This window comes from Grampus griseus (assembly GCF_964374135.1).
Source record: "Grampus griseus genome assembly, chromosome: 7".
NCBI classification, from domain to species: Eukaryota; Metazoa; Chordata; class Mammalia; order Artiodactyla; family Delphinidae; genus Grampus; species Grampus griseus.
The window spans coordinates 81,341,948-81,368,446 of NC_139001.1; the positions used below are offsets into that span (position 1 = coordinate 81,341,948).

General features: G+C 37.6%; 1 protein-coding gene across 3 annotated transcripts in view; it reads right to left on the bottom strand.

Annotated features, from left to right (window-relative positions):
* Positions 1–1,824: 1,824 nt before the first annotated feature.
* The window catches only part of MBD5 (methyl-CpG binding domain protein 5), a 143,641-nt gene continuing 118,966 nt past the window's right edge, over positions 1,825–26,499 (bottom strand). For 2 of the 3 annotated variants that reach the window (XM_082658880.1, XM_082658879.1), the window contains exons 9-12: positions 24,687–25,895; positions 14,130–14,203; positions 5,223–5,298; positions 1,825–2,244 (exon numbers count right to left, since the gene is read on the bottom strand). In XM_082658880.1, the coding sequence (XP_082515006.1) occupies positions 2,173–2,244; positions 5,223–5,298; positions 14,130–14,203; positions 24,687–25,895 (1,431 nt within the window). In that variant the 3' untranslated portion in view covers positions 1,825–2,172. The remainder of the gene's footprint in view (positions 2,245–5,222; positions 5,299–14,129; positions 14,204–24,686; positions 25,896–26,499) is intronic. The other variant, XM_082658881.1, reaches the window with a different exon arrangement.

The following is a 26,499-nucleotide window of genomic DNA, read 5'->3' on the forward strand; positions in this document are numbered from 1 at the left end:
AGTAGAAAAGCAGACTGGTACAAAAAAAAGGACAACATTAATGGTTTAAACATACCAAATACATCAACTTATAACAAAAATAGTCAACTAAAGTACACAAGGTTACTTCAGGTGACTGCAGGAAGGACCAGGCAGGCAATCCGGCCATGACAGGAAAGACAAACTCAACCTACCCCCAGAAGGAAGGGTTCCTGCCTCCAGGCCATGAAGCCCAGTGTAGCCAGTTGCACTCCATCAGGCTTGGGGGTAGGGGTGAGAGTGGGAATGGAAAGGACAGAGAGACACAGGAGACCTGGGAGAAGAACTAAGAGCTGTTGATATCAAAAGTGAGCCCAGGTGCAGTGCTCTGTGCTGTGGCCCCGAGAAACCAAACAGGGGAATGACCTTGGTCTCCTTTTTCCTGAGTGACTGGAACTCTGCTACATCATGGGACTGAGGAGCTGGAGGGGTGGATGAGAGAAGAGAAGCGACGTGGTGGGCATTTAACGGGTTCAGAGCCTGCCATTGGAGGGCCTCCCAGAAGCCGAAGCAGTAGGCTGTGGAGGGAATCCCAGGCGAGGGGAAGAGGCAGTGCTCTCCCGAGGGTTAAGGGTTTGGAGGTGGGGTTGGTGGCTCTAAGAATAAAGAGATAAGGGATCCCTTCCTTTGACAATCCATCAATTGAATCCAATCCAATCAATTTCAGGCTGAAGGCCTGAAACTTGGCTCAATTGCCTGGGAGATAGGGTTATACCACCACCACAAAAACTGTGAAAAAAAGATATTTATGTTGTGCTACATTTCTTATTAATAACCTTGTACTTTACAATGGCTCACAGTTTTAGGTTTGTATACTTGCAATGTAGTATTTTCTCTCTACATTTGTTTCACATTTTTTTACTTAATATAATATAAATAATTTGGTTAATAGATTCAACCTGCACATTTCAGCCACATTAATATATATAAGAATCTATTAATGGTATAAATAATTCTTTAAATAAAATAAATCTGATATGTTACATAATACTGATAAAAAATTACCATTGCTAATAATTTCATAAGCCACCTTAACTTCTGGTGTAAGTAATACTGATGAATGGATGTGAAACTTGCTTTGATGATTTGTACTTATTTTTGCTGCTACAGAAAAACTGAATTATAATCAACCTTACCTCTGATAATGGTTTCAAAGTGGGGCTTTGCCTCCATGTACGGAAACAGAAAGTTTTATCTTGTCAGGTATTGTTTGCAAAAAAACCTCAACTCTGAGCGTCAGTGGTGGTGCAGCATAAGCTGTCTAGTTCAAGAGGTGGCTATCAAATGTTAACTACAGAAATGATTGAGTAAAATATCCCATCTAAGATTTTTTTTATATAAAACCTATTCTACTTTAAAACTTAGGTAAAAAAAATATGCAACAAATAGTTGCAGTTTCTGAATTCTTAATTTAGACCTGTGAGCCCTTGTCCCTTTAGAAATCTGCAAGGTTTCGATTTCCTAGACACCCGAAATCAAGTCCAGTGCTTCCAGGCAAGGTTCATTCCAAACAGACAATATAAATGGACACTCAGTGGTGTGCAGTGTATGTCATAATTCAATTAATACATTATCATGCCTTTTCTCTGCTGTTAAATACAAAAACAGCATCTTTTACATTATCATAGAAAAGCATTTAGGTTGTATTTTTATTTATCACTTTACACTTGTAGTCTCTGGTAGGTGTACTCCATAGAAACCAAAGAATTTTGTACACTATTTCTTTGTACAATAAAAGATAAAGTGTGCATTAGGTATGCTTGTACATGACAATATTGTACAATATTTACATTTTTGATATCACCATGAAATTCTGCATTTTCTATATACAACATGGAAAATTCTTCAGAAACATTTGGACTATTTCTTATAATCACAATTTTAGTATTATAGAAAAAGAGTTTCTCAGTAATCTCTTGACTATCACTCTCATCATTCAGGGATTCTGATTGGTTTTCCAGCATTCATTATCCTTCCTGATCAAAAAAAAAAAAAAAAATATTGTATCACTGTTTCTTTTAGCACCCTGTGGCGGTGTTAACTATCTGCCGTAGTATAAATATTGATATAACAGCGGCTATATCAATACTTATATACAGCTATATCTGTGCACATTCCTTTAATAAACACTGCGCATTGGTGGAGTAGTCCCTGTTATCTGGAGATCTTCCTCCTCTTGGGTTTGGGGGGTCTCATTTGTCTGTCTCCCTGTGGGATTTGGTGAACCTGGAAATAAAAGAGATGGGGAAAAAAACAACAACAACAGAGATTGAAATCACAAACACCATACGATTTCTGACAAAGAAACAGGGTAGGGAACAGACTCTGGCCCTCATTTTCTATCATTGCTATCCTGAGGCATTTAAAGTTTTTACCAAGGCCCAGATCACAGCGTGCCCACAGTCACTACAGAGGATGAGAAATCTTGGAAACTAACAAGCAGAGCAACACTCTGTGGACCCCCCCAACTAGTGGAATACAGAGGAAGAACTGGAAAAAAAAAAATCAATGTGGGAAATGGGACTTGCAGTTGCTACCCCCGTTGTCCATTTAAGACAAAAATAAGACGTTTCCCATCAGAGATTCCCTGAATTCCCTAATTTCACTGAAGTCTGGAAAAGTGGATAAATATATACGAAACATATTTTCTTCTTTATTTCATCACTGTACTTATTTTATAACTGCTAAGAAGGGTCAAAGATAATACAAATATACTCACAACTCAGCCCAAGGAGGTTTACTTAGGAGAAGAATCGGATGGAAAACAGAATACCACTACCATCTGTTGGCCAATCTAAGCTTGTGTAGCCTGGGAAGAGCAATTCATACAACTCATCTTTATATACAAATGCGGAAACTAGCCGCATTTAGGGCTGTGTATCAGATCGAATGTGGTAGAGCAGCAGCAGCACTTGGTTCCCAGGTATCAGACAGCATGTATGGTTTTGAGGGGCAGAGGACAAGCGCAAGGGAGGTGATCAGGTGCCCCACGTTGTATTGTGGCTGTTGTGATACAGATAGGAGGAGGCAAGGTCAGGACCCAGGAAAGGCAGGATGCGCCCAAGACAATGGTGTAGTAAATGCTTAACAATCAGCTCCCTGTGGAGGGACACAAGCCCACTGTAGCCTATGCCAATCTCTGTGGTATAATACATGTTTTCACCACAGCCAGTTTCAGGCTACCAATGGGATGCCACAGAACTCAGACTTAGGAAGGGATGTGCAGAATCAGCTCTCAAGATCCACTACAAGTTGGCTCAAATGCATGTTTTAAAGGTAATGTTTAGATAAAAGCAAAGGCCAATGCTATTCAGAGTCAAATACAGAAAACTTTAAAAAATATTATATTTCAAAAATAACACCTATGAGTTTCTCACACTGCTTCATCCTCCTAACCCCTCTACATACATTCTTTAAAACCACTAGTCTCTGATGAAGAGCCAACTGAAACCTTTTTAAAATTGAGGAAAGAAGGCTTTATTCAAGACTGCGAACTAGTAACCTGTGGATCAAATGTGGCCTGGAAAGGGATTTTATTTAGCTATATGGTGTTTTAATATTTCAAAAATAGTTGGCAACACTAAAAAATGAGAAATTTTACTTCTAGACTTGTAGCATCTCATGAAAATGGGAAGATCTTGCAACACTGACACAATTCCTCACATGGCTCAGATGTGCTGCAGCATGGAAGCAGGAGCTCCTTCTGGACAGAGCACAGCCCCCAAGTTGCCAGGGTCCCCAGCACTGCTGACTGCCTGCTGGCCACAAAGGCCAAATGTCCTGAGACAGAGACTAGCGAGATATTGCCAAACCCTTTTCTCTTCTTCCTGAGCAGGCACGGTGTATAGTACATTTAGTAGTCCCCTTGAATTAAAAAGGCCACATGATGGCCTTTGGGTCAGGCCAGTGGAAAGTTAGCACAAGTGATGAGCTTTCAGGTCTGGCCCATAAAACCTATCCTGGTGTCCTCTGTGTACACAGTCTTCTCTCCCCTGCTGGGCTGGATGCAAAGGATGTAATGGAGCACTCTGAGGCCCTGGGGAAGGGTGGACACGAGAAATAGAAATAATCTGAGCCCCTGAATGACGGTGTGGAGCAAGCCCTTCCTCAACCAGGAGACCCAAGTGAGGAACCATCTTTATGGCGCTGAGTCTCTAAGACTGAGAGTTGGTACACAGCCTACCTTGACCAGTGCATCTTGGTTGGCATTTCTTAATCCACTGAAATTGCTCTTTTACTCATACTTGACCCCTTTTACTTAATTATATTATTTGCCTGGCCCTAGAAGGCGTTTGAGTTTATAATCTCCGCTCCAGAATTTTCCTATAATTCTACCAGGAAAGTTAACATCTCAGGGCCTCAGTTTACCCACTTTTGAAATGTGTCGGATCACAAAATCTCTAAAGTCCATACCAATCCCAACACTCTATGAACGTATAACTTATCTCTGTCATTCAACAGCCACTAGACGACTTGTTAGGATTCAGGTAACCTTCTTAACACAGTGTCAAGTAAAAGTAAATTACCTTTCATTGCTGAGTAGCTTTTGATAATTCATATTTATTAGAAATTATCAAAATTATATTTTGAGCATTTACATTAGCCAATATATAAATTAGAGAATGATGAGTAAACCTCTCTCATTCAACACTATTATATGCACCATTCAAAAAAAATGTAAATAAAAAGTTGACTCTACTTCTTTAAAACCAGTGGTTATAGTGTTAAATAATTTAACAACAGAATGTTGGGCCAAATATTTTATGTTTTTACATAATAGTAGAAAGGAAATGAGAGGTCTATATACTCTTGATCTTGACCCTATGTTCAATTTCCCTTATTGTTTTATGGGCAGAGTGAAATTTATATTACTGAATACTTAGGCAACACTAATGATCACTGCTATTCTGACAGTCAAATGTCAAAGCCGTGATTTGAACTTCAATATTTTGCTGCTCACATTTTAAAAGAATGTTATGTGGGGAAAAAAAAGGTACTTATCTCAGGAAAAATCATAGTTAATACCACTAGGTTATTTTTTCTTAAGTTATTTTTAATCTTTTCTGATATTAGTCTTTTTCTGAGCCTAGTAATTTAGTATTGCTATGTGAATTGCTTGACAGTACTTAAGGGACTTTACCAAAAAGTATAATACAATTTATTTCCAAAGAAACACAATATAATGGAAAAATAAATTAACTTACAGTCCCAGACATTTTGTCCAGTTCACTCATGGCCTCATGAATAGCAGCTTCTAAATGGTTATTTAGCTTTCCACTTCTGGAATTAATGAAAACAACACACCAGATTAATAAATTAAAGAAACAAAATCTCAATGTAATTCCCTAGTCAGAGAACGGAAGTACCCATTCCACAAGAGAAAGTCAATTTATATTTACATTTGACAATTCAGATGACAAAACACTCTGGGATTCTCACAACTGAATACTAATGATAGAGTCACATAACTACAGAAAAAAAATTGAACACATGATTGGGGAAAATGGATTCTTTCCCCTTCCACATGTTTCTTCCATAGTCTGATGATTTTGCAAGAAAGCTGGGCCACAGGTCTCTTTTCCCACAGATGTAGCTTGTCCTCTTAAGAGTCCAGCCTGCTTTGCATTGCCTTTTGTTCTGGTTTGTCTCTTTTGCAGGCGATCCGGCTGTGTGGCCAGAGGAAGGGCTCTGAACTTCAGGCTCTGGCCACTAGGGAGCTCCCTCTACCCTCTCTGGAGCTCCTGGCTTCGGGAGTTGAACAAGTGAAGGCTGAAATTCTGGTACACATTTGTTCCAGGTGGGAAACAGTTCAACTCGCTACACCTGAGGCTCTGCCACATTTTTTTCCCCCCCGCAAACCAAAATGACATAACTATCTGAAAAAATAAAAAATGATGGGCTCAGAGTGTCTATCACTCGTCTGACCTTTTCTCTGCACTCAGCATACCATCACATGTACTATAACACATGGAACATCTGCCATGATTGAAAGTTCTATCTAGGAAGCTGTTGAACTAATTACTAAAATCAGGCAAATCTACACTATCCATGTCTATAGTTAGGTACACTCTAATTTTTCCTTCTTGATGCATATAAAGAATTACCCAATTGTTCTGAGTACTAAGGTGATTCATTTCACTTATCTTGTCACGACAATTACCAGAAAAGCTGCAGAGGTAAACCTTTTCAAAATAGGCTGCTAGCCTGGCTTTCCAAGAATTAAGTCCTATCCCAGCATCTACATGGAGACTGGAAATTTGTTGTTGTAGAAGACTTTAGCTCACAGACCTATTTGGTTTGGCTCACATCATGTTTAGAAACATATTTGAGCTTTAGTGGAATGCTTTTATTATTTATTTATTTAAAATATTTATTTATGTTTTTATAAATTTATTTATTTTACTTATTTATTTTTGGCTGTGTTGGGTCTTCATTGCTGCACGCAGGCTTTCTCTAGTTGCGGTTAGCCCTTTGTTGCAGTGCGCGGGCTTCTCATTGTGGTGGCTTCTCTTGCTGTGGAGTACAGGCTCTAGGCGCGCGGGCTTCAGCAGTTGTGGTGCATGGGCTTAGTTGCTCCGTGGCATGTGGGATCTTTCCAGACCAGGGCTTGAACCCGTGTCCCCTGCATTGGCAGGTGGATTCTCGACCACTGCGCCACCAGAGAAGCCCTAGTGGAATGCTTTCAGATGAGGCCTTTTGGTTTACCACAGCCCTCACCAAGTTTTACCCTCATACACCAGGACTGAAAAATTCATACATTTAGTTTCTGTATATAATCCTGAGTAGTATACTGCTAGGTACCTTGTGGATGCTCCATGTACTTACTAAATAAAAATATTTGTCTAAAGCTGAAACAACGGCTCCATATTTGGGGAAATATATATGCACTTAAGTCAGTTTAACTGAAAGGAAAGATTAATGTAGTGGTTGTAACTAAATTATAAGGGCAATGCAGCACCAACCTCTTCCCCCACCTTTTATTGGCCTGTAAGCTAGCCTCTAGCTTTTATATTCTTCCCATTTACTTTTAGAAATGTAAACAATGCAGAAAAGTGCATAGAATAAATTAGCAATCCCTATCAAACCCATTTCCAAAAATAAACTGGTAATAAATTACATATTTCCTTTCATTCTTTTTTATAAAAAAATTAAGCTGAAGTTCCCATTTGTTATCAATTCCTAGTCCCATACTCTCCCACCCTCCTCCCCAAAGGCAACTAGCTGTGTTGTGTATTCTTACAGTGTGTTTTAATATTTTATATATCCATGAACAGTACCCAGTATTGTCTTTTACGTGTTTTTTATATATATATATATATCATACAAATGGTGTCCTGATATACCTACCATTCTGCAACTTTTCTTTCCCTTTTATTGCTATTTTTGAGTACTGTCCAAGTTGATATAATCTATTCACATACTGTCTTTTATTTACCTACCTTTTCCAGTTTTAAGGGGCCCTGGGCATCTTGTAGAGTCAGTCTGAGTTGTTTTTCCCAATGAGGAGTTTGCTAAGCATGATTCTGGGTGACTGGATAGGAATCCAATCCCAGGACTCTGTAGGGCAATTTAAGCTGAGCTGGGGTTGGGCTAGGGCCCCTTTTGTGGACTGTTTAGCAAACGTCTTGACAGTATCACAAACTGCCCAGTTGCCTGACAATATTACACCTTGTGTAATGTGTTAAATAGCTTTATCCTTACTATTTCTTTTGTATAAAAGTATGAACATAAGTTTAAAAGACATTTGTTATGCATTTTTATTTACTATCTTATGGGTTTAAAATTGACTATGTAAAAGTTCTAAATATCTAAAAAGAGGGAAAATGTTTCAGTGAAAAACCATCAGAGAATCTTGGTTCTCTCACCTTTAATAACAAAAATAGCTAGTATTTACTGAAAAGTTTTTATGTGCCAAGAATTGTATTAAATCTTTATACACATTATTTCATTTAATCCTTATAACAATCTGATGAAGTAGGTACTATGACAACAGTTTGTACACAATACTTCATGACTTTTTAGGGAAAATTGGTGAAACCAACTGCAATTTTATAGCGAAGAAGATGGATATTTAACTACAAATAGTTTTCAAAAGTAATAGAGTCATAAAAATGTTTTCCTTAACTATGAAAAATTACAGTGACATCACCATTAAAGAATAAAAATAATTCAACATTATTTGTTGAATAAATAGACAAAACTTTAGGAGTTTGTGATTTCATTCTTCAACAAGATATTTAAAATGTTTATAAACACCTTGTATCAATTTAAGGTAATTAGTATGTTTTCCCTTTAACAAACTTAAGTAGTTATTAGAGGGTGAAATGACTACTTTTGGAAGAGAGAATAAATATGGAGATGTGGCACAGGAAATTACATGAATACATCTTTGGAATCAAGAGGTAAAGAGAGTTTCCCAGATGTCAAATCTGCATACTAATTTTTACACTAGCTGGTCAAGTCAGGAAAAAATGAGCTTAAAAGAGGAAGAGAAAGCTCCATGAGTCCATGAAATGAAAAATTAGTCAAAATTCAGTCTTCTAGTCCAGAGGGCCTCCTTATGGAGTCTCTTCTACGATTTTCTCTTCCCCACTGATATTTAATAATAAACATTTTTACTGATGGACACTCTAAAAGCTACTTGATTAAGCAATAGATGTTCATATAATCACATTTCTAGTTATTAATGGAGATAATTGCCACTTACCTTCACTGCCTACATTGTCACACATTACCCTTATCCTCATTAGTTAAAAAAAAAAGCCAGGTTCACATCTGTGAATGGTATGAGAAATAAGAGGGAAATGAGAAGTGCACGTTGCTCTGGACTATCAGTTCAGAATTTAAGCAACTCACTTCATGTAGAACAGAACAAACTTGGATAAGACATAAATGTCAAGAAACTTCGATTCTAAAACCTAATCCATAGGGAAAGTATGCAGATTTAAGAAAATTCAACACATGAAAGATCAAGGTGGTGGAGTGCGAGGATACTGAACCTACCTGCACATCCCACCCCCTGCCCCAATGAATATATCAAAAATACAACTATTTGTTGAGCAACTCTCGCTGAAAACGACCTGGAGACTAGCAATAATGACTCCTCTACAACAAAGACTGTAGAGAAAGGTCCACATGGAGTCTGGTAGGAAGGGAGGAGAAGATATCTGGTCGGGAGTCACACACAGAAGAGGAGGGGGTATCACCAGCTTGGAGATCCTCCCTGGGGAGCATAGGGTTCAAGCCACATTCAGGCACCCCAGCCCTGGGGTCCAACACTGAGAAGATGAGCCCCTGAGCTGGTTTGAAAACAAGTGGGGCTTACTGGAGGGCTGTAAGAAACCAAGACTCCGCTCTTGAAGAGTGCATGCACAGACTTGCTTACCCCCCTGCCACACACACACACACACACACACACACACACACACACACACACACAGCAGAGAGAAAGCATATTGGAAACAGCCTGGTGCTTTGGCTGGCTTGTCAGCACACTCCCTAGCCTTCACTGGGTTCCTGCTCCAGCCCCTCTCGCTCAGGCACTGCTCTCCACTAGAGCAGGGGCTGCCATTGCCAGTGAGAGTGCACACACTTAGAGGGAATGGAGCCCGCACAGACCCTCTGACCAGGGCAGAGGCAGCCATTGCCAGTGCACGTATCCCTGACCACATCTGGAGGGAGGAGAACTAGCTCGATATATCAAGTGAAGACACCACTTTAAAAAGATACATGTTCATAGCAGGATTATTTACAATAGCCAAGATATGGAAGCAACCTAAGTGTGTCCATCAACAGAAGAATGGATAAAGAAGTAGTATATATATACAATGAGAATACTACTCAGCCATAAAAAAGAATGAAATTTTGCCATTTTTAACAACATGGATGGACCTGGAAGGTATTATGCTTAGTGAAATAAGTCAGAGAAATACAAATACTGTATGTTTTCACTTACAGGTGGAATCTAAAAAAAAAAAAAAAAAAAAAAAATGAATGTAACAAAACAGAAACAGACTCACAGATACATAGAACAAACTAGTGGTTACCAGTAGGGAGGGGGTGGGGTGAAGGGCTAGATAGGGGAAGGGGATTAAGATGTATAAGGTACCAGGTATAAAATAAGATACAAGGATATAACATACAGCACAGGGAATATAGCCAGTATTTTATAATAACTTTAAACAGAGTTTAATCTATAAAAATATTGCATCACTAAGTTGTATACCTGAAAGTAATACTGTAAACCAACTATATTTCAATTTTAAAAGATAAAGACAATTTAATACAATAAGTATCATTTCTTGGTTTTAAAGTAAAAGTGTGATTTATGTTATTACTTTATAACTTTCCAGATTCATAAAAATAAGGTTACTGAACAAATATATATGTACATATAGGCAGAAGATTTGATCCTTACTTAAAATCATATCTAAAAGCTATGTAATCTTTTTCTTTAATGAAGCTATTTCCTCTTTTAAGTAGAAAATGACCCTGAGTGATTCTTCAATAAATACATTAATATTTCTTTTGTGATTAGGCTGTAATAAGCACATCACTTTAAAGATATTTATTTATTGTACAGTTTGATTTGATTATAGGATATTGAGAATTAAAATGACTACATAATGCTCTAAACGTCTAATATGGTGATAGAATGTTTCAACTGGCAAAAATACGTGATGATTTTGTTTGTTTCAACTGTATCTTTACAATAAAAATAACTGTTTACTAAAATAACTGTTTACAGTAAAAATAACTGTTTACTAAATACCATGTTAAGGTTCTCTTTATAACAATTCTAAGAGGTTGGAATTAATATCCTCATTTTAGAAATGAAGAATTTAGGCTCAGAGAGGTTAAATAACGTACCCAAGGGTACACATAGCTACGTAGTGATGGAAACAGGATTTCAACTCAGGTCAAAAACCAACTCCCCTACCCCCTGGTTCTCCTCCTCCTTTCTGATCACTATTCCCATCTCCTTCATTATCTCTAGTAAATGTTCAAGTGCCCCAGCGTTCAATCCTTAGCCCACCATTCAAATTGGTAATATGTGACTGCAGTCAGTTTTACATAATCAAATACCACTTCTTCCCAGTTTCAGACTTGTACCTGTGGGATCACAGGTACCTCACACTGCACTCAACAGTTTTCTCCTGTGTTCCCCACTTCAGTTTACACTACCCATGAAGTCACCCAAGCTAAAACCCTGAGAGTTGTCCTTGATTGCTCGCTCTCCTTCACATTCCAACCAAATCACCATGATGTTCTGTCAGTTTTACCTCCTAAATATATATATATATATATAAATATATATATATCTTGATCATATTCCTTCTCCTCCATTCTCATGGCTCCCCTCCTGGTCTGAGTCCTCATCCTCCCCTGTCCTCTGACAAGGCCTCCTAAGTGGATGCCCTTGTCTCCAATACTGTTCTCCTAAAATTTATCCTCCATATAGCTATATCTAAAGTGAAAATCCAACCACCTGTCCCCTTCAGGCACTTCCAATAACATAAAGACCCACGAGGCCTTACTAGGCCCTTTATGGTCTGGCTCCTGATTATATCTTTGGCTTCATCTTTTACAGTTTCCTGTCCCCTAAATCCAACTGCTGATCTTATCTAAATGCTATCTCCCACCCCCACCGCATCATCCTCGTTTCTGTGTCTGGCTAATACCTATGCAGTGTGTAAGGTTTGGCTCAGCTATTACCTCCTCTAGGATGTCTTCCATTACCTGAGTTTAATGCCACTTCTCTGTGATCCCAAAATATACTATACATATTCCTGTCATTGCAACTTTAGCATCTTAATTATTTGTTTCTACATCTGCCTCCTTCACTAAACAGTGATGTCCAGGGACTATAGCACTGTGCCTGGTTGGCACAGATTTTTTGCTAAATTAATCTCCTTAAATTGGAGAATAAATAAATGATTAAATAAATAAATGATTGGGTTCAACTATCATTTATCATTATGTAACCTTCAACTAATTATTTAAGCTATTTCGGTCTGAGTGTCCTCATCTATAAATGGGTTCAGTAATTCTGGCCCATCTTCTGATTGGGAGAATAGAAAAATGGATTTTAAATCATATATGCAAAATGTAGAGTATTCTACTAGGCATTTATAAGGCAAGTCAGTTTACTTAGACAACAGTCTGATAAACAAAACTGTTTTGCTTCATATTTTTGTCTTTTACCTCTCCAATCCATACTCTTAAGTTTATGGTTTCATGAGACTTCCTTTAGATAATGCCACTTAGGACTCGTATAAATTCACCAGAAATAGTAAACTGGCTTTGAGGAAAAATGCTTAAACTGCTGTTTGTTACTCATTACCTTTCAGAAATTGCTTAATAGCAAATTTATGGGGAAAATACAGCTCATTTCAAGGCAGTATATCTAAATATTTGGAGGAGTTATTTTATTTCTGTGTTATCAACAGTTTTGGATATATTGCACATAATCCAGCTAACTGGCATACCTCACCAAAGAAAAGATTTCAGGGATATTTTACATCAATAAACAAGTACTATCGGGCTTCCTTGGTGGTGCAGTGGTTAAGAATCTGCCTGCCAATGCAAGGGACACGGGTTTGAGCCCTAGCCCGGGAAGATCCCACATGCCGCAGAACAACTAAGCCCGTGTGCCACAACTACTGAGCCTGAGCTCTAGAGCCCGCAAGCCACAACTACTGAAGCCTGCGCGACTAGAGCCTGTGTTCTGCAACAAGAGAAGTCATGACAATGAGAAGCCTACCCCCGCTCACCGCAACTAGAGAAAGCCCGCGCACAGCAACGAAGACCCAACACAGCCAAAAGTAAATAAATAAATAAATAAATAAATAAATTTATAAAAAATAAAAATAAAAAACAAGTACTATTGAATATTCTAAAGCAAACGGCCCACTGAAAATTTGTGACTTAGGTAGTTTGCAATTTCCCTCCTTTCATCCAGACCTTGTATGAATTTTATAGGCTTTATTCTACTGAGAAGCTCTGCATTGTGTCACTGCAGTCAGAATAGAGGGGAGGGGACTTGTCTCACTGTGTGCCTTATCTACAGTGAATCTGGCAATTCACTTGGCCCTCACCACAACCAGTGCCAACTTGCTACCTTCCAAAGGAGTCCCGAACATAGGAGCACAGGAGTTTACTCCTTGCAGCTGGCATCTTTTTGAGACATTCTAGTGAGGTGAAGAGAGTCTCCCCAAGATTTGTTGAGTTCTAAAATTTTAGCTCTGGCAAGAATTACTGAAGACACCACTAAGAGAATGAGTGCCCTTTAATAGATATTATTATCATTATATAAGTCTTTTATACAAGATACACTACTAATCATTATGTTTTCATACTTCTTAGATGTTGGATAATATGAAAATTATAGTAACTGAACAGGTGTATTGATTATATACATATTTAAAATAACTTTCCATGTACATATACAGAAGCACATTTATAGTTCTCTACCTTGAAATGAAATAATAGTTATGATATATAAAACTACATTGCATTACAGTCAAATTGTGTTTCAAACATTATCTACTTGTCCATACTACATTTACTCAGACTATAAAGATCTAGAAAAAATTGAATAATAATAATGTCCCAAAGTTCAACTTGTTATTATAATTCCAAAGAAAGCCTATTGCCCCTGCCCCAAGAAAAAGTAATGATTTACCATCACTCTGACTAACAGTTAATCTGCCAAAGTTATTCACATGTGTACAACTAGGGGTGAGGGGGTATTCCCCCTCCCAAAGTATTTGAATTACAAGGGGATATACTTTTGCTACACTTTCAGAGACTCATTGCTACATGTTGAGAATATTAATCATATTTTCTTTCCCATTAAATGGGAGGGATGGAGACGGAAGGAGTAAGGAAAGAGCTGATGAAGTGGGAAACCCCACACACAGTATAAATTGTTAAGAAAATATTTTCTGTGTAGCTAATTTATCTATAATGGTCCTCTTGGATGAAAACTATTAAGCAGCACTTAGGCAAGTACCAAGATGGACAAAATCAGTGAGATTTCATTGTCCCTTTGAAGGAAAACCAGTAAATTATATCCTTGAAAAACAAAACGGAAAAAAAATAGTGCTTACTTTCTGTTCCTTTTCCGGGCTCGGCTGTAAGCTTCTAAACCTTCTGTTAGTGTCTTCAACTTCTCGGGCTCCACCTGAGTGAAGGCATGAAGACCAAACCACATTACCCAGACCTGCAATTGTTAACAGTGTGTTTATTTTCCTGCTGTACAAGCAGGTGCTGCACTGGGGGAAGGGAGGCTTAACCCTCATTGCCCTGTCAAATGCTCTGTCCTCACTCCAGCAGAGGTTGATTCTGCGGCTCCCAGGCTGCAACATCAGGGGAAAGGAAAGACTGGCTTTCAAAAGTGTCAACATTTTCAAAATAATGTTTTAAGAACAAAACTTGGAATTTAAATAACCTTCATTTCACAAAATCATATAAGCAGGAGATCCTGGTTTGCTTTCTGCACTGCCTGATGCTCAGCAATTGCAAAGCTGTATTTCATTATGGATGAACAAAAGCGGTGGTTAGTGAAGGGGGTCGACTTTGGAGCCAGCAGATGGAAGTCTGAATCCCACCTCCTCACTTTCTAGCACGAATAAAACACTTAAATTTCCTGAGCCTCAGTTTCCTCCTCTTTAAAATGAGGACAATAATACCTACCTTCCTGCTAGCATCGCCGTGAGAATTAAAATGCAACAAGTCACACTGAACACTTAGCTAAGCAGAGAGCAGCTAGTGTTACTCAGTATGCGTTAGGCTCTGCAGAGGCCAGAGAACGAGTGGGGCACTAAGCTGCACGTCCTCCTTAATGATGTGGGAAGAGGGTGTTGCTACACCTGATGGGCGTGTCCTCTCCCCTGTCCTGCTTTCCACCCCCCCCAGCCTAGGTTATGTGACATCTGCTATCTCATCGCAGTGTGTCACTAAATGGTGGCTGGGGGATTAGTGGGGAAGGGGAGGTGCAGCCTTTGCCACCTGCCCCTTATAAACTCTATCATGGTTCTTGAAGCCACTTCTCCTAAGAAAAGCAATTAATAAATAGGAAATGTTGTATGTGAATAAAAACACATTTAGAAAAACACTGCTACTTTTATTGATCTTGAACACAATCTAAGTAGAAACAGTACTGCCTTGCTGTGTAAATATAGCTTCACAGTCAGTCCCCCACCATCCCTTAACCCAGTTTTTCCCTCACCCCTACACTACTTTTGTATAAAAATTCAGAGGTTGCCAAAACGCCTAGTGGGTAAAAAAATTTACACTAATAAGCAAGGAAATGATTAACTTTTGTCTTTAAATCTTCCTGACTCATGAACACCATTCATAAATAATTTTTCTTTGACCCCTTCAAATCCAGTACACAGTAATGATTAACAAAGGGTCTCCATTATCAAGTCTGAAAACAAGCATTTCTAATTATTCAATGAGAAAAACAGTCAAATAATGGAAACATTTTCCTTTTCATGACTTCTGTATTTTGTCCCAAAGGATCCAAATGTCTTATATACACACGTTCATTGGGGATACCTAATGTATTGTGCCAGAACAAGAGAGAACTTTGTTCCAGTAACAATTCTACAGGAGTGATGAAGTGTCTTATTGGGATGACTGGAAAAGCTTAAGTAAGATGAATATATCCATGTGTTGTTTTCTAAAGAAAGGTGCCTGGATACCTTTTCACATTTCACATTAGAAATGAGGTTCTATCGTGCATTCACTCACACAAAGAAAGTATGAAAGATATTTCACACCTTACATTTATGTAATTTATAGCTAATTCTGCTTATATTTAAATTATTTTCTTGGCAGCCAGGAGAAAGCTCTCCTGCAACATAAACTTCTATTAGACACAAACTGGTGTAGTGAGAGATCTCAGCAGGGATTGACGCAGGCAACAGAAAGCAGATTCACAGTGAAACAAAGGAACACATCACAATGAAAACTTACCCAATTGGTCTTAATTTTAAAAACTAAGGTTGAACTACTTTTAAAAAATCATCTATTTTTGTTTTTAATTAAGAAATAAGGGGCAGTAAAAGCATTTCTTGTGCAGTTATTATGTAGAAGGTACTCTTTTATTATTTAATGTGGTAATACTGCACACTAGTATTGTTTTGTCACTTTACAGATGGGACGAAGTGAGTTTAAGCAACATGGCCAGCACTGAAACTCAGACCTGACTCCAAAGCAGCCTCTCTCCACCACACCAACTCTAATATACATTGAAATATACATAATATATATAGGTATATATATAAATATATACACACACATATATACAGATGTAGGTATATATGTATATACACAATACTCAAAAAATTAGGTCAAATTATTTTAAATCCAATTATAGTTTTATAGATATTTAGATGATACTTGCTCAAACTTATCTTCAAAAATTTTTTTATGCTTGGATAATTTTCTGGTGATTTTTTTGAACTAATTCTCTACCATGATTTCTTCATTTAAATATGCCTCTAAGGTTCTATGGTATCTCATAATAAATTACATTATTTATAAAGGATTCAATGACCTTGAAAGAGAAAGCAATGACGGTGCTTTCTGAAACTAAATATAAGTAAGAAACACATCACTCTGTATTTCTGAGATGACAAGATCATACATATCCACAAGTAAATGTTTAGTTTATTTGGTTTCACAAGTTTAGTACTCTTCTGTATTATGAAATATAATACATGAAGTGGGTGTGTTTGTTCTGGGGAAATATTCAACTACTTCCACAATATTCAAGAAAGTCTTTAAAGATACCCGCCCCCTCCCCCACCAAAGGTATCAGGGAACAACAAAATAAATTCCATCTCTAGTCAAATAGAAATCATATTTAATGATTTAATGAATACTCCCTCATAAATTACTTAGCTAACTGGTAAATGAAGAAAGTACTGGGAATCAAATACATAAATATAACATTAAAAAGATTAAACACATACATATTTTAAAATAAAACTTACACTGAAGGAGCAAGTAATTTAAGACACTATTTTAATCTGTAATTTCATAATCTTATATTCCTGTATATCCAAAAGGCAGAAGCTTCATAAGCTGATTCCTATCTTGGTGAGAAATTGGGGGAGAACTTTATAATGTATCTTTACCAGTAATCTGCCAACATATTCTCATTCTAACAGTGATGATGCTAACAGTAATGGCTATCATGGTATAACTCTGCACATATGTCATTCTAGAATTAGAAAAAGATATCCAGAACTTATATGTATTTATAGTACATATATTACCTCATGTATCAATATACACATATGTTGAATACTAAATCCCTTCTTTCATTCATTCAGATTCTTTAGATATAATAATTCTTTGACATAAATAGTCCTGTAGTCTGTCTGTAGGGTTAGAAACATACCCATAGAGCCAGACATTATTATATGGTGGAAGTTTGAGTTTTCTGAACAAGTCTGAAGCTCTGGTTGCTTATTCTGTTCAAAAGGCACGTATTAAACATTTGGTAATTTAATTAAGTTTGATCTCGGGTCAGCACAGTAGCATGTAGTGTATCTCAGAAGTAAGTCTATGACAAAAGGAGACACAAACATTTCAGAGAGCCAAAGTGACCCTCTGAAAGCGAGGTATAGTATGTATTAGAAGAACCTGGACCAAAGATCCTAGATCACTTTTGAATAGAGCCAGTTAACTAGAGAAGATGTCAAAACTCCCTGCAGGTTTTAATCCCTGATAACAGGATTAAATCTCTTGGTGATTACTTTGTTGGTACTTAGTGCTGAGGCAAAGCTGTCACACAAAGGTCAAAGGATAGAGCAGAGCCACGTCACAGATTTCATAACAGAGATAAAACAGCTGACCTCAATCGCCCCTTTTCATTCTTCACTTCCCATCCCATTTCTACAGTGTCATCAGCTCCTGTTGTTGGGGGAATGGTATCATGCAAAGAGTACTAAGCTTAGAGTTAGGAGACCAGGGTTGGGGCCTGGTTTAACTGCTTGTGACTTGTGCCCTTAGGAATGCCACTTTCCTGAGCTCCAAATGGAAATAATTGTGCACATCTTTATGGAGAGGATCTAAAAAGATTATAAATAGGAAGGTGCTTTATAAACACCAAAGCAGCCTTTCCCAAAGTGCCACCGGTGGCATGTGAAATTGTTTTAGGTGGAACATGGACAGACCTTTAATCATTTTTAATAGTTATATACCCATATAAATTTATATTAGAAAAATATGAAAACATTATACCTGTGATTTCACATATATCTTAGAATAAGACTAGAAGTTATTTTTAAAGTGGCTTGAATAGTGCCTACATAATACGTGCCCAAAATATTTGTTGAATGAATATATAAATGAGTAAATGAATTTAAAGAAAAATTTTAACTAATAGTACAGGTACCATGTGACTTGAGCTGAAGTCTGGGAAATGCAGTTCTGAAGCAATAAGCAAATAGGAGGCATTTATTAGGTTTGTTGTTATCAAATATTTATTAAATAGTAACTATTTTAATAGTAACTATTTTAATCTTCAAGCTGAAAATGTCTTGCTAACTTAGGTGCAATATTTCAACAGTTTTGCAAGTATGGGAATTAATGATAAACAAATAATTTGGGGGTAAAAAGTTGACTCACCTGTGACAGAAAGGATGAATCTAATTTTCCAACAATAGCACTTAAGGAAAAATCCATAAAGTGAATCACGATTTTTTTCAAAGGGACTAAGCAAATCCACATTATTACAGTTTTAGTCAGTGGCATTATCTGAGGCTTTTTCTTGGTTTCCTTTCCTCTTCAGTTCAGATAGCAGCGTTTTTAAGTACTAGAGAACTATACTATAGGACTAGAGTAAATCTATTCTAAATATGACAATACATTTCATATAGATCCATATGACATATAGAATTAAATGTTTTGAATAAACTTGTACTTCTAAGGATACACTGTTTAAAAGTCCATATAACAGAAGCATGTATTTGCCTCATACCTGAGATTTCATTTGCTACTAACCATATGACAACTGTATTAACAAGCTCAAGAACTCTGTGCTTGGTCTCAGTTATCTGTGAATGGAGACAGTCCTCCTTTTCCTCTTTAATCTTTCTCAGAAAAAAAAAAAAGTTCATGGTATTCCACAATTTACTAAAGTTTACCTAAGCTTTGTACTCAGTTTAGTCTTTTCCCTAATATTCATATTTTTGATGTTACCTAGTTTTTCATGTTTATTACCTTTCAAATTTTGATCAGGCACTGACTTTGTCTGCCTGGATTTTATCTTGCTTATTCCTTTGCAAAAACGATTTTGCTCCTTTCTCAAAAAGATTCTGTTGCTACAGAGCATTGATTGCCCCAGCCGCCCCACCAGCCAAAATGCAGCCAAAATATTGTGGATATTGACTGGGTATAGAGAAAATAATTCATTTCCAGAAGTGGTTAAGAAAATACATAAGGCAAAGGGAATACACAAAGAACACTTTCAACAGAGAATGATAGTACCAAAGAATATAAATAGTTAACACTGATAATCAAGCCCAGAAAGAATGTTCTTCAAAGTAACAGTGTTTAAACCTCACAGGAGGGCATACCTCCCAAATTTAGTTCCCCGGCTCAGTTTCTCAAGTTACACATCCCCAGAATGCCACTGTAAGCTATCTCTGGTTTTGCTCCATAACATCAAAACGTGAGTGCATGTGATACTGAACTGACATACAGAAAGTGATTGTGTCAAAAAAAATTTGGCATGAGTTTTAATAATGATGAGTTCTTTCTGTTTTAAACAACCATTCAGAGAGCTACTTTAATCTCTACCTGTCAAATATAACCATGTGGAAAAAAGTCAAAGTGTGAGTCTAGAGAATGAGCACCCTACCCATTGCTTTTAAAAACGTCTTCATTTAACCAAGTGGTGTTGAACCAACATGTAGAACTTTTCTGGGTAATCAGGAGATGTCTCTACCTGTCCAACAACAACAAACATTTCACTGAAAGGGAACATTTTGGTGCCAATATAGAAATAAATTCTTTCCTAAATTTGGCTTGAGTCAGAACACACATCGAATGTAACAATGAAATATGGAGACCAATGGGACAGTGTGCAAAAAGAGTAAAAATAATCTACTCAGAAAAAAATAAGAATTTTATTTTTTGATTATTACTTGATAGTCAATCCTTTTAGGCTAGTTAATGTAAGATCAAAGATGGTGGATGATAATTACAAAATATATCTTAGAAAAAAAGAGCATTTTTTCCTGTTTTAAAATAGTTATTGAAATAAATACATAAAGATAACCATTACCCCCCATAGTTGCACAGGCTTAAAATGTTTGTACATCATAGTGTATAGGTATAATGCCAGTGGAAGCCATTTTCCTTTCCAAGAATTCCTTAATACTGTGCCAAGATCTGGCAGTACATTTCTCCAGCCATGACTAAGCACTGAGGTCTTATTCTTGGCCACTAAATCTGAAACTATAAAGGGTTCATGGCTCAGATAGAAGCTTGTACCACTTCTTTAGAAAAAGTATAAATATCTTCTAGAATGTACTTCGTTACAAACTGATAGTCAAAGGAAAAAATGAATCAGTAAGGAGATACCACTTCCTGAATGGCATTATATAAGGCACATAACATCCTTCGGTGCTGTCACATAGCTTCAATATTGGGACAGTATTATATAGGGGTGATTCAGTGCAACTTTACACAGACTGTTAAAAATCTCTACTAATTATTGTTGAGTGTTTTGTGGGGTAGGAAGGTAGAGGAAGAAAGTCTGAGTTTATAGTGTTTAGAAACATTGAGGAGAGGGGGGCTTTCAAATTCACTCAACAAACTAAGTGCTTTAAAATTCTTCCAAGTAGAACTCCTGCTTAAAATGAACAGCTAATAGTAATTTATAATCAGATATGCCAATTTGTATGCAATGTCCTGAGGTTCGGAAAAAATAGTTATAAACTATTTCATTCATTAAATATGTTATTATTATCCTTTCACCCCCAGCCTGGTTAGTAAGTCCTTTTTACACAGATAATGCATAGGTAAACAATAATGAAGGTCAAATGACCACAATTCTATAATGGCGGAATCCAAATTCCTAAGGTTGTTTAATACAGTGCTTGCTTTGGCAGCACATATACATAAGGTTGTTTAATATAGACAACAGAGAGGAGGAGGCTAACTTTTACTGAGCCTCTTTTGCGTACCATCTATTTATGGTAATGCATTTAATTCTTAAACATCATTCTGAGTAGGAATTAATATTCCCACTTGAGCAGTGAGGAGATTTCAGCTCTGGAGATTAATATACCTATTCAGGACCATTTAGGTAACTGGCAGAGGTGAGTTTAAGCCCACACAAGAATGCCCGAAGCCCAGGCCTCTTTTTGCCACACCTGGCTTTCTCTCTAGTTCTCTGAGGACTGTGTTCACACAGTATTTGATATTTAGAAATCATACCTCCTAGAAAGGAATCTCAGAAATTGCAGGACATTTCTAATGCATTATTAGTAATTTTTCTACATTTAACACCCCACGGAAGATTAAAAATGTCTTTCTAAGCTGACCAAGTCATTTACTATCATGACAAACAGTTGGCTAAAGTATCAGGTTATGGACAACTTGGAGATCTCAGCGCCTGCTCCAATCACAGCCCTGACCTCTCAGTCCAGAGACCACTCATGCAACCTGAAAACATGAGAGGGGCCTGGCTTGATCTGAACTAGTAACCTGCAGTCGTGTTCATTAATTATTATTATTTTTTCTACTTTGCCTGCTTCCAAAAAGGATTTGAAGTGACTTGCTGAGAACAAAGATTGTAACAGAAAACAAATGATAAGTTTGTGAGATGTGAGGGATGGGAGGAGGTAAGATAATAAATCTATTCTAAAACTTGAGTTAACACAGATTTTATCTGGTGGGATCTGACAGGATCTTGGATTAAGTTACATACTTGGGTGGACACAGAAATACTAGTATGAAAATCTGAGAGGCTAAGAAGGTTTTAAATAATCATGTGTAAGCAAACTGTTTAGCGAACCTTTTCTTCTGAGATACTACAGAGACACATACTGGGGGAAATGGTCCCACATTCCACATCAGCAAGACAGAATTAGTAAGATTTTACTATAATAAACAAATAGTTTATGAAGTCAGTCTCTGTCTTCCTCTCTTGACTTCATTAAAATGTCAGGCAGTATATGGAAGGAAACCTAATACACTGCTTACCTTTCTAAAAGCAGAAGTCTAGTTATAAACGTGGAAGACTTTATCCAATACTGTGAGGACTAAGGAGTTCAATGTAAATAAAATTTACATCATAATTGGTTCACAATTTTAAACCAATTTTACTGTAAAACATGTTTTATAGGAGATCTTTTCAAATAGATCATGCTTTGTCTTACACAGATATTAACCATAGTTTACTCCTTTCTAGGTAGACCAGGATCACCAAGACATGAGGCAGAGGACATCTGGCTTGAAGTCAGAGAGATCTGTGTTTGAAATTTCACCTTTCTTGGTATTATTAACTGAGAACAGGGTTTGGCTAGCTGGGCATCATTAAATAAGGTATGAGGAAGCCTTTCCTTTGTTTGGTGAACTATAGGGGGAAAAAGGGTTTGTGAAATAGCACTTTGTTTTTTTATGTGCAAAAGTGAGGTAGGTCCTGAAAAGACCAGAGGGTTTTTTTAAATGTTAAGTGCCCTAGAGCTTTTAAGGCTGTTATACCTTGATTTTTAATGACAGATAAACATTTCATGTGTTATCATGAATATTTTATTATAAATTTTCAGTTTTTCACCTCTAAATGTTTGCTTTCAATTACTTTTTCTGATTTACCGGAAGTATTTTTAGTGTATCTTGATATCAAGATTTTGATATCAAAGTTTTGAGAATGCAAAATTACAATGTCAGCCAATGGGAGGGGGGATATTTGAATTTACAGAAACAATTTTATGCTCTCCATTAGGAATCTACCTATTGTCTATAATAAAGAAGAAGAATCTGGATTTTTGAACCACTTTTATAGTGACTGAAAATCAGTTGAGTATTTAAATAAAGTAAAATAAATGTTTCTTGGACTCTTAGATAATGATTTTTTTTTTTTAAGTGCATCTCCTTAAACATCAGTGAGGAACTCAAATCTCAGGAATTTGCTAACACAGACTAAGCAGAAGATTAGGACCACTGTTTAATGTGAAATGTGTTGAAAGTACATGCCTTTATTCTCCTGAGGACATAAAAAGATATTTAGACAAGTCATTTAGGACAGGAAGAATGTTTCCAGGAAAGTGAGGCCATAATCTTTTCCTTAGTTAAGCTTTTTTTGGTAAAATGGCACATAAAAAAGACTTGGTTTCATTTGCACAGAGATTATAAAACAGTTTAATGTCTACATCTTGTATGTGTAGCAGGTCCGTTTATATCATAAAAGCCCAGTTTTGCTGTTTCTAATTATATTTTGAATAAACTGTCAAAAATATTTAGGTTTATCAACCTAAAGAATGATTGTCTGATCTCAGAGAGATTAGAGAATAAAATGTTTTGTGAATAGGAGTATGGAATTCATTTTCTTATCAAAGGTAGAAACATTATGCCCAGAGTGTATCTTGACAAGTATATATTAGGCATTATAAGCAACGGGTTAAAGGACCTCCTGGTCATTTGGAGAAAGACAATCCTTTTATTGTGCTGGCAAGAATGCTTTTGGTTTCCTTTGCCATGAAACCTAAATGCCAGTGGAGGTTTGAGCAGAGTTGAAAGAGCTTTATACAATATACTCTTTAAGAGAATAATAAATACCTGTAAGAGGAATTTTTATTTCCTAAGGAGATGAAAAATTACATGTTTCTTCATCATATGTGGGGAATGTACATTATTATCTCCTCCTGCTCGGATATAAATTTTTCTATCTACTTTAAACATTCTGCATATTTCTTGCCTAGTGAGTCAATTCTACCAATTGTGAGGGGGAAAAAGAAGCTCAGAAGACCCCTACTAATTTCTTCTAAATTGAATGGTAGTTTCATGGAGAAGTTTTCATTGAATTTATGTGATCAGATTGTGTTAAGTAGAACCAGACTATGGGGTTAAACATTTCCATATGTTATAAAGGCCCAGAACGTTTCCTGAAAGGAGACTCCATTCTGAACTCAGATGTTACCTGCTGCTTCCAGAAATGGCTGCAACTCCACCCCAATTTTACCCTCTCGCCAGCTCTATGTGTCACTGTCAGCATACGGGAGAGATGCAGTCCCCGGGCACTTCCTGCTGCCTGGGAGGACCCCTACCTCTGCCACACTGCTGGTTTCCAGCAACCACCATATTTTTTTTTTCTCCCATCATTGCCACTTGCCTTCATTCTCTGTGTATGAATGAAGAATTAGGTACATGCAAGGAAGGAAGGCAAAGTTAACAAAATTCTGGAAATCTGATTCTTGGGTTAGAGCCACCCTGAGCCCTAGTGGGATCTACAAATGCTTCACAACTCACCCCTTGACGATACGACATTTTGGTGACTACAACCATCCCCTCTTCATTTTATGCTCCAGAAGTTTGTGAGACCTCAATGAGTCATGAAGAATCCAAAGTGATGATAAAAAAAATAATAATTGATATCTGAACAAAGGTTAGTATTTGACAATGGATAAAGATTGGTATACCTTCCCTTCCTCGGGGCTTTGTTGACAAGAACTGTGAACGTCGTCTTCTCTTACTAATTTTCCAGGCCAGGAAGTCAGTCCTTTGATTTGGCCCCAGACCAAGTCGCCAACGTTGAACGTCCTTGGCCTATAATGTATCAATTCATTTGAAGAGGGGGAGTCTGGATTCCTTAGGTCATCTTCACTACTAATGCTTTTAGCGTCTGAAGGGCTAGGTACACACCCGTTAATGCTTTTGGCATTAAAGTCTCCATTGTAATGGATGTAGTCTTTGACCAGAGAACTTTCCAAACTATTTGAGGAGCTCGGAGATTGCTCCTCTAGGACGAGGTCTTGCTTTGTGGTGCTCAGCAGCTCTCCAAAGCCCCGACTCTGTCGAGGTCTGTTCCCATTGATGTGTGTACATCTTTCCACAGTGTTCTCTAGTCTCTCCTTAAAACTCATCATAGTTCTTTTGTAGTTATTATACCTGAAATTTTCCTCCAGAATTTTATCCCCTTGACAGTTTCTTGATGGTAACAGTATTGGGTGCTGTTCCCCAGGCAGAAATGGCAGTGTGGAGACATTGTTGAGTCTTTCGTGACAAGGACTATTGTGGATATGGTCTGGATGATCTAAAAATTCCTCACACTTCCACCTGTTTCGCTCCCCTCCAGGGCTTTGCTCCCCATCCCACTGTTTTTTAGATGTGTGGCAACTTGCCGACTTGAAATATTCAAACCCATCTCCTTCGTTTGAGTTTTTCCCATGGTCCAGATTGCTGGGCAGCCGAGCCCCTCTTACACTTCTCAGCCTACCATCATGATCAACACTGCCCATGTTTCGTCCATGAATGACCGCACTGACAGCACTGGGGAGACTTAATGGGTCACCAATTGAAGCAGTGAAGGCACTCATGGCACTCAGAGCTGGAATGGGGCTGATCTGAGTTGTACTGTTGACTGCAGTGGTGATGACAACCTGCATTCCTTTGCTGGCTGCATCAACAACTGCTTTGTAAATAGCATCTATGGAAGCATCACCTTGGCCACCCACAATGAGGCCATCCTTCACCTGTTGACCAAGAGATGGGTCAATCCGCGATTGCAACTCACAAGATGTATCTTGGAAAGGTGGAAGTGTAGTGTTTGGATTTTCGGGAAGTGCTGTGAGCCCCGGCTGAGTGCTTATTCTTTTGTTTAGGAGAGCTGCATCTTCCTGCATTCTCACCTTAAAGAAATAGACAGGAAGCAGTGAGAGAGAGAGAAAAAAATATTCAAGTCCTTAAAGAGAAAGACCATAATTTTAAGATTTACCAGAAGACAAACAAATATAACAAGGAAGGCAATATAAAGAAAGAACAAGACTCAAAAATGAAATTAAAAGTCACTCTGTATAGAAAGCCTTATGTCTTGATTATATTTGGGTACTGTTTCTTTGATTAAAACATGTAACAGGTTTTTTTAAAAAATCATCATTACTAAACACTCTCTAGGAAAACTAAAGTTGAGGTGGTTGGATACAAAATGTTTCCAGGTGGGCTTCCCTGGTGGCGCAGTGGTTCAGAGTCCGCCTGCCGATGCAGGGGACACGGGTTCGTGCCCCGGTCCGGGAAGATCCCACATGCCGCGGAGCGGCTGGACCCGTGAGCCATGGCCGCTGAGTCTGCGCGTCCGGAGCCTGTGCTCCGCAACAGGAGAGGCCACAACAGTGAGAGGCCCGCGTACCGCAAAAAAAAAAAAAAAACAAAACCAAAATGTTTCCAGGTGATGACTCCATGTTTTCAGTGTCATTGCAGGTTTTGCAACTTGGAATTCAAAGAGAGAAACAAATC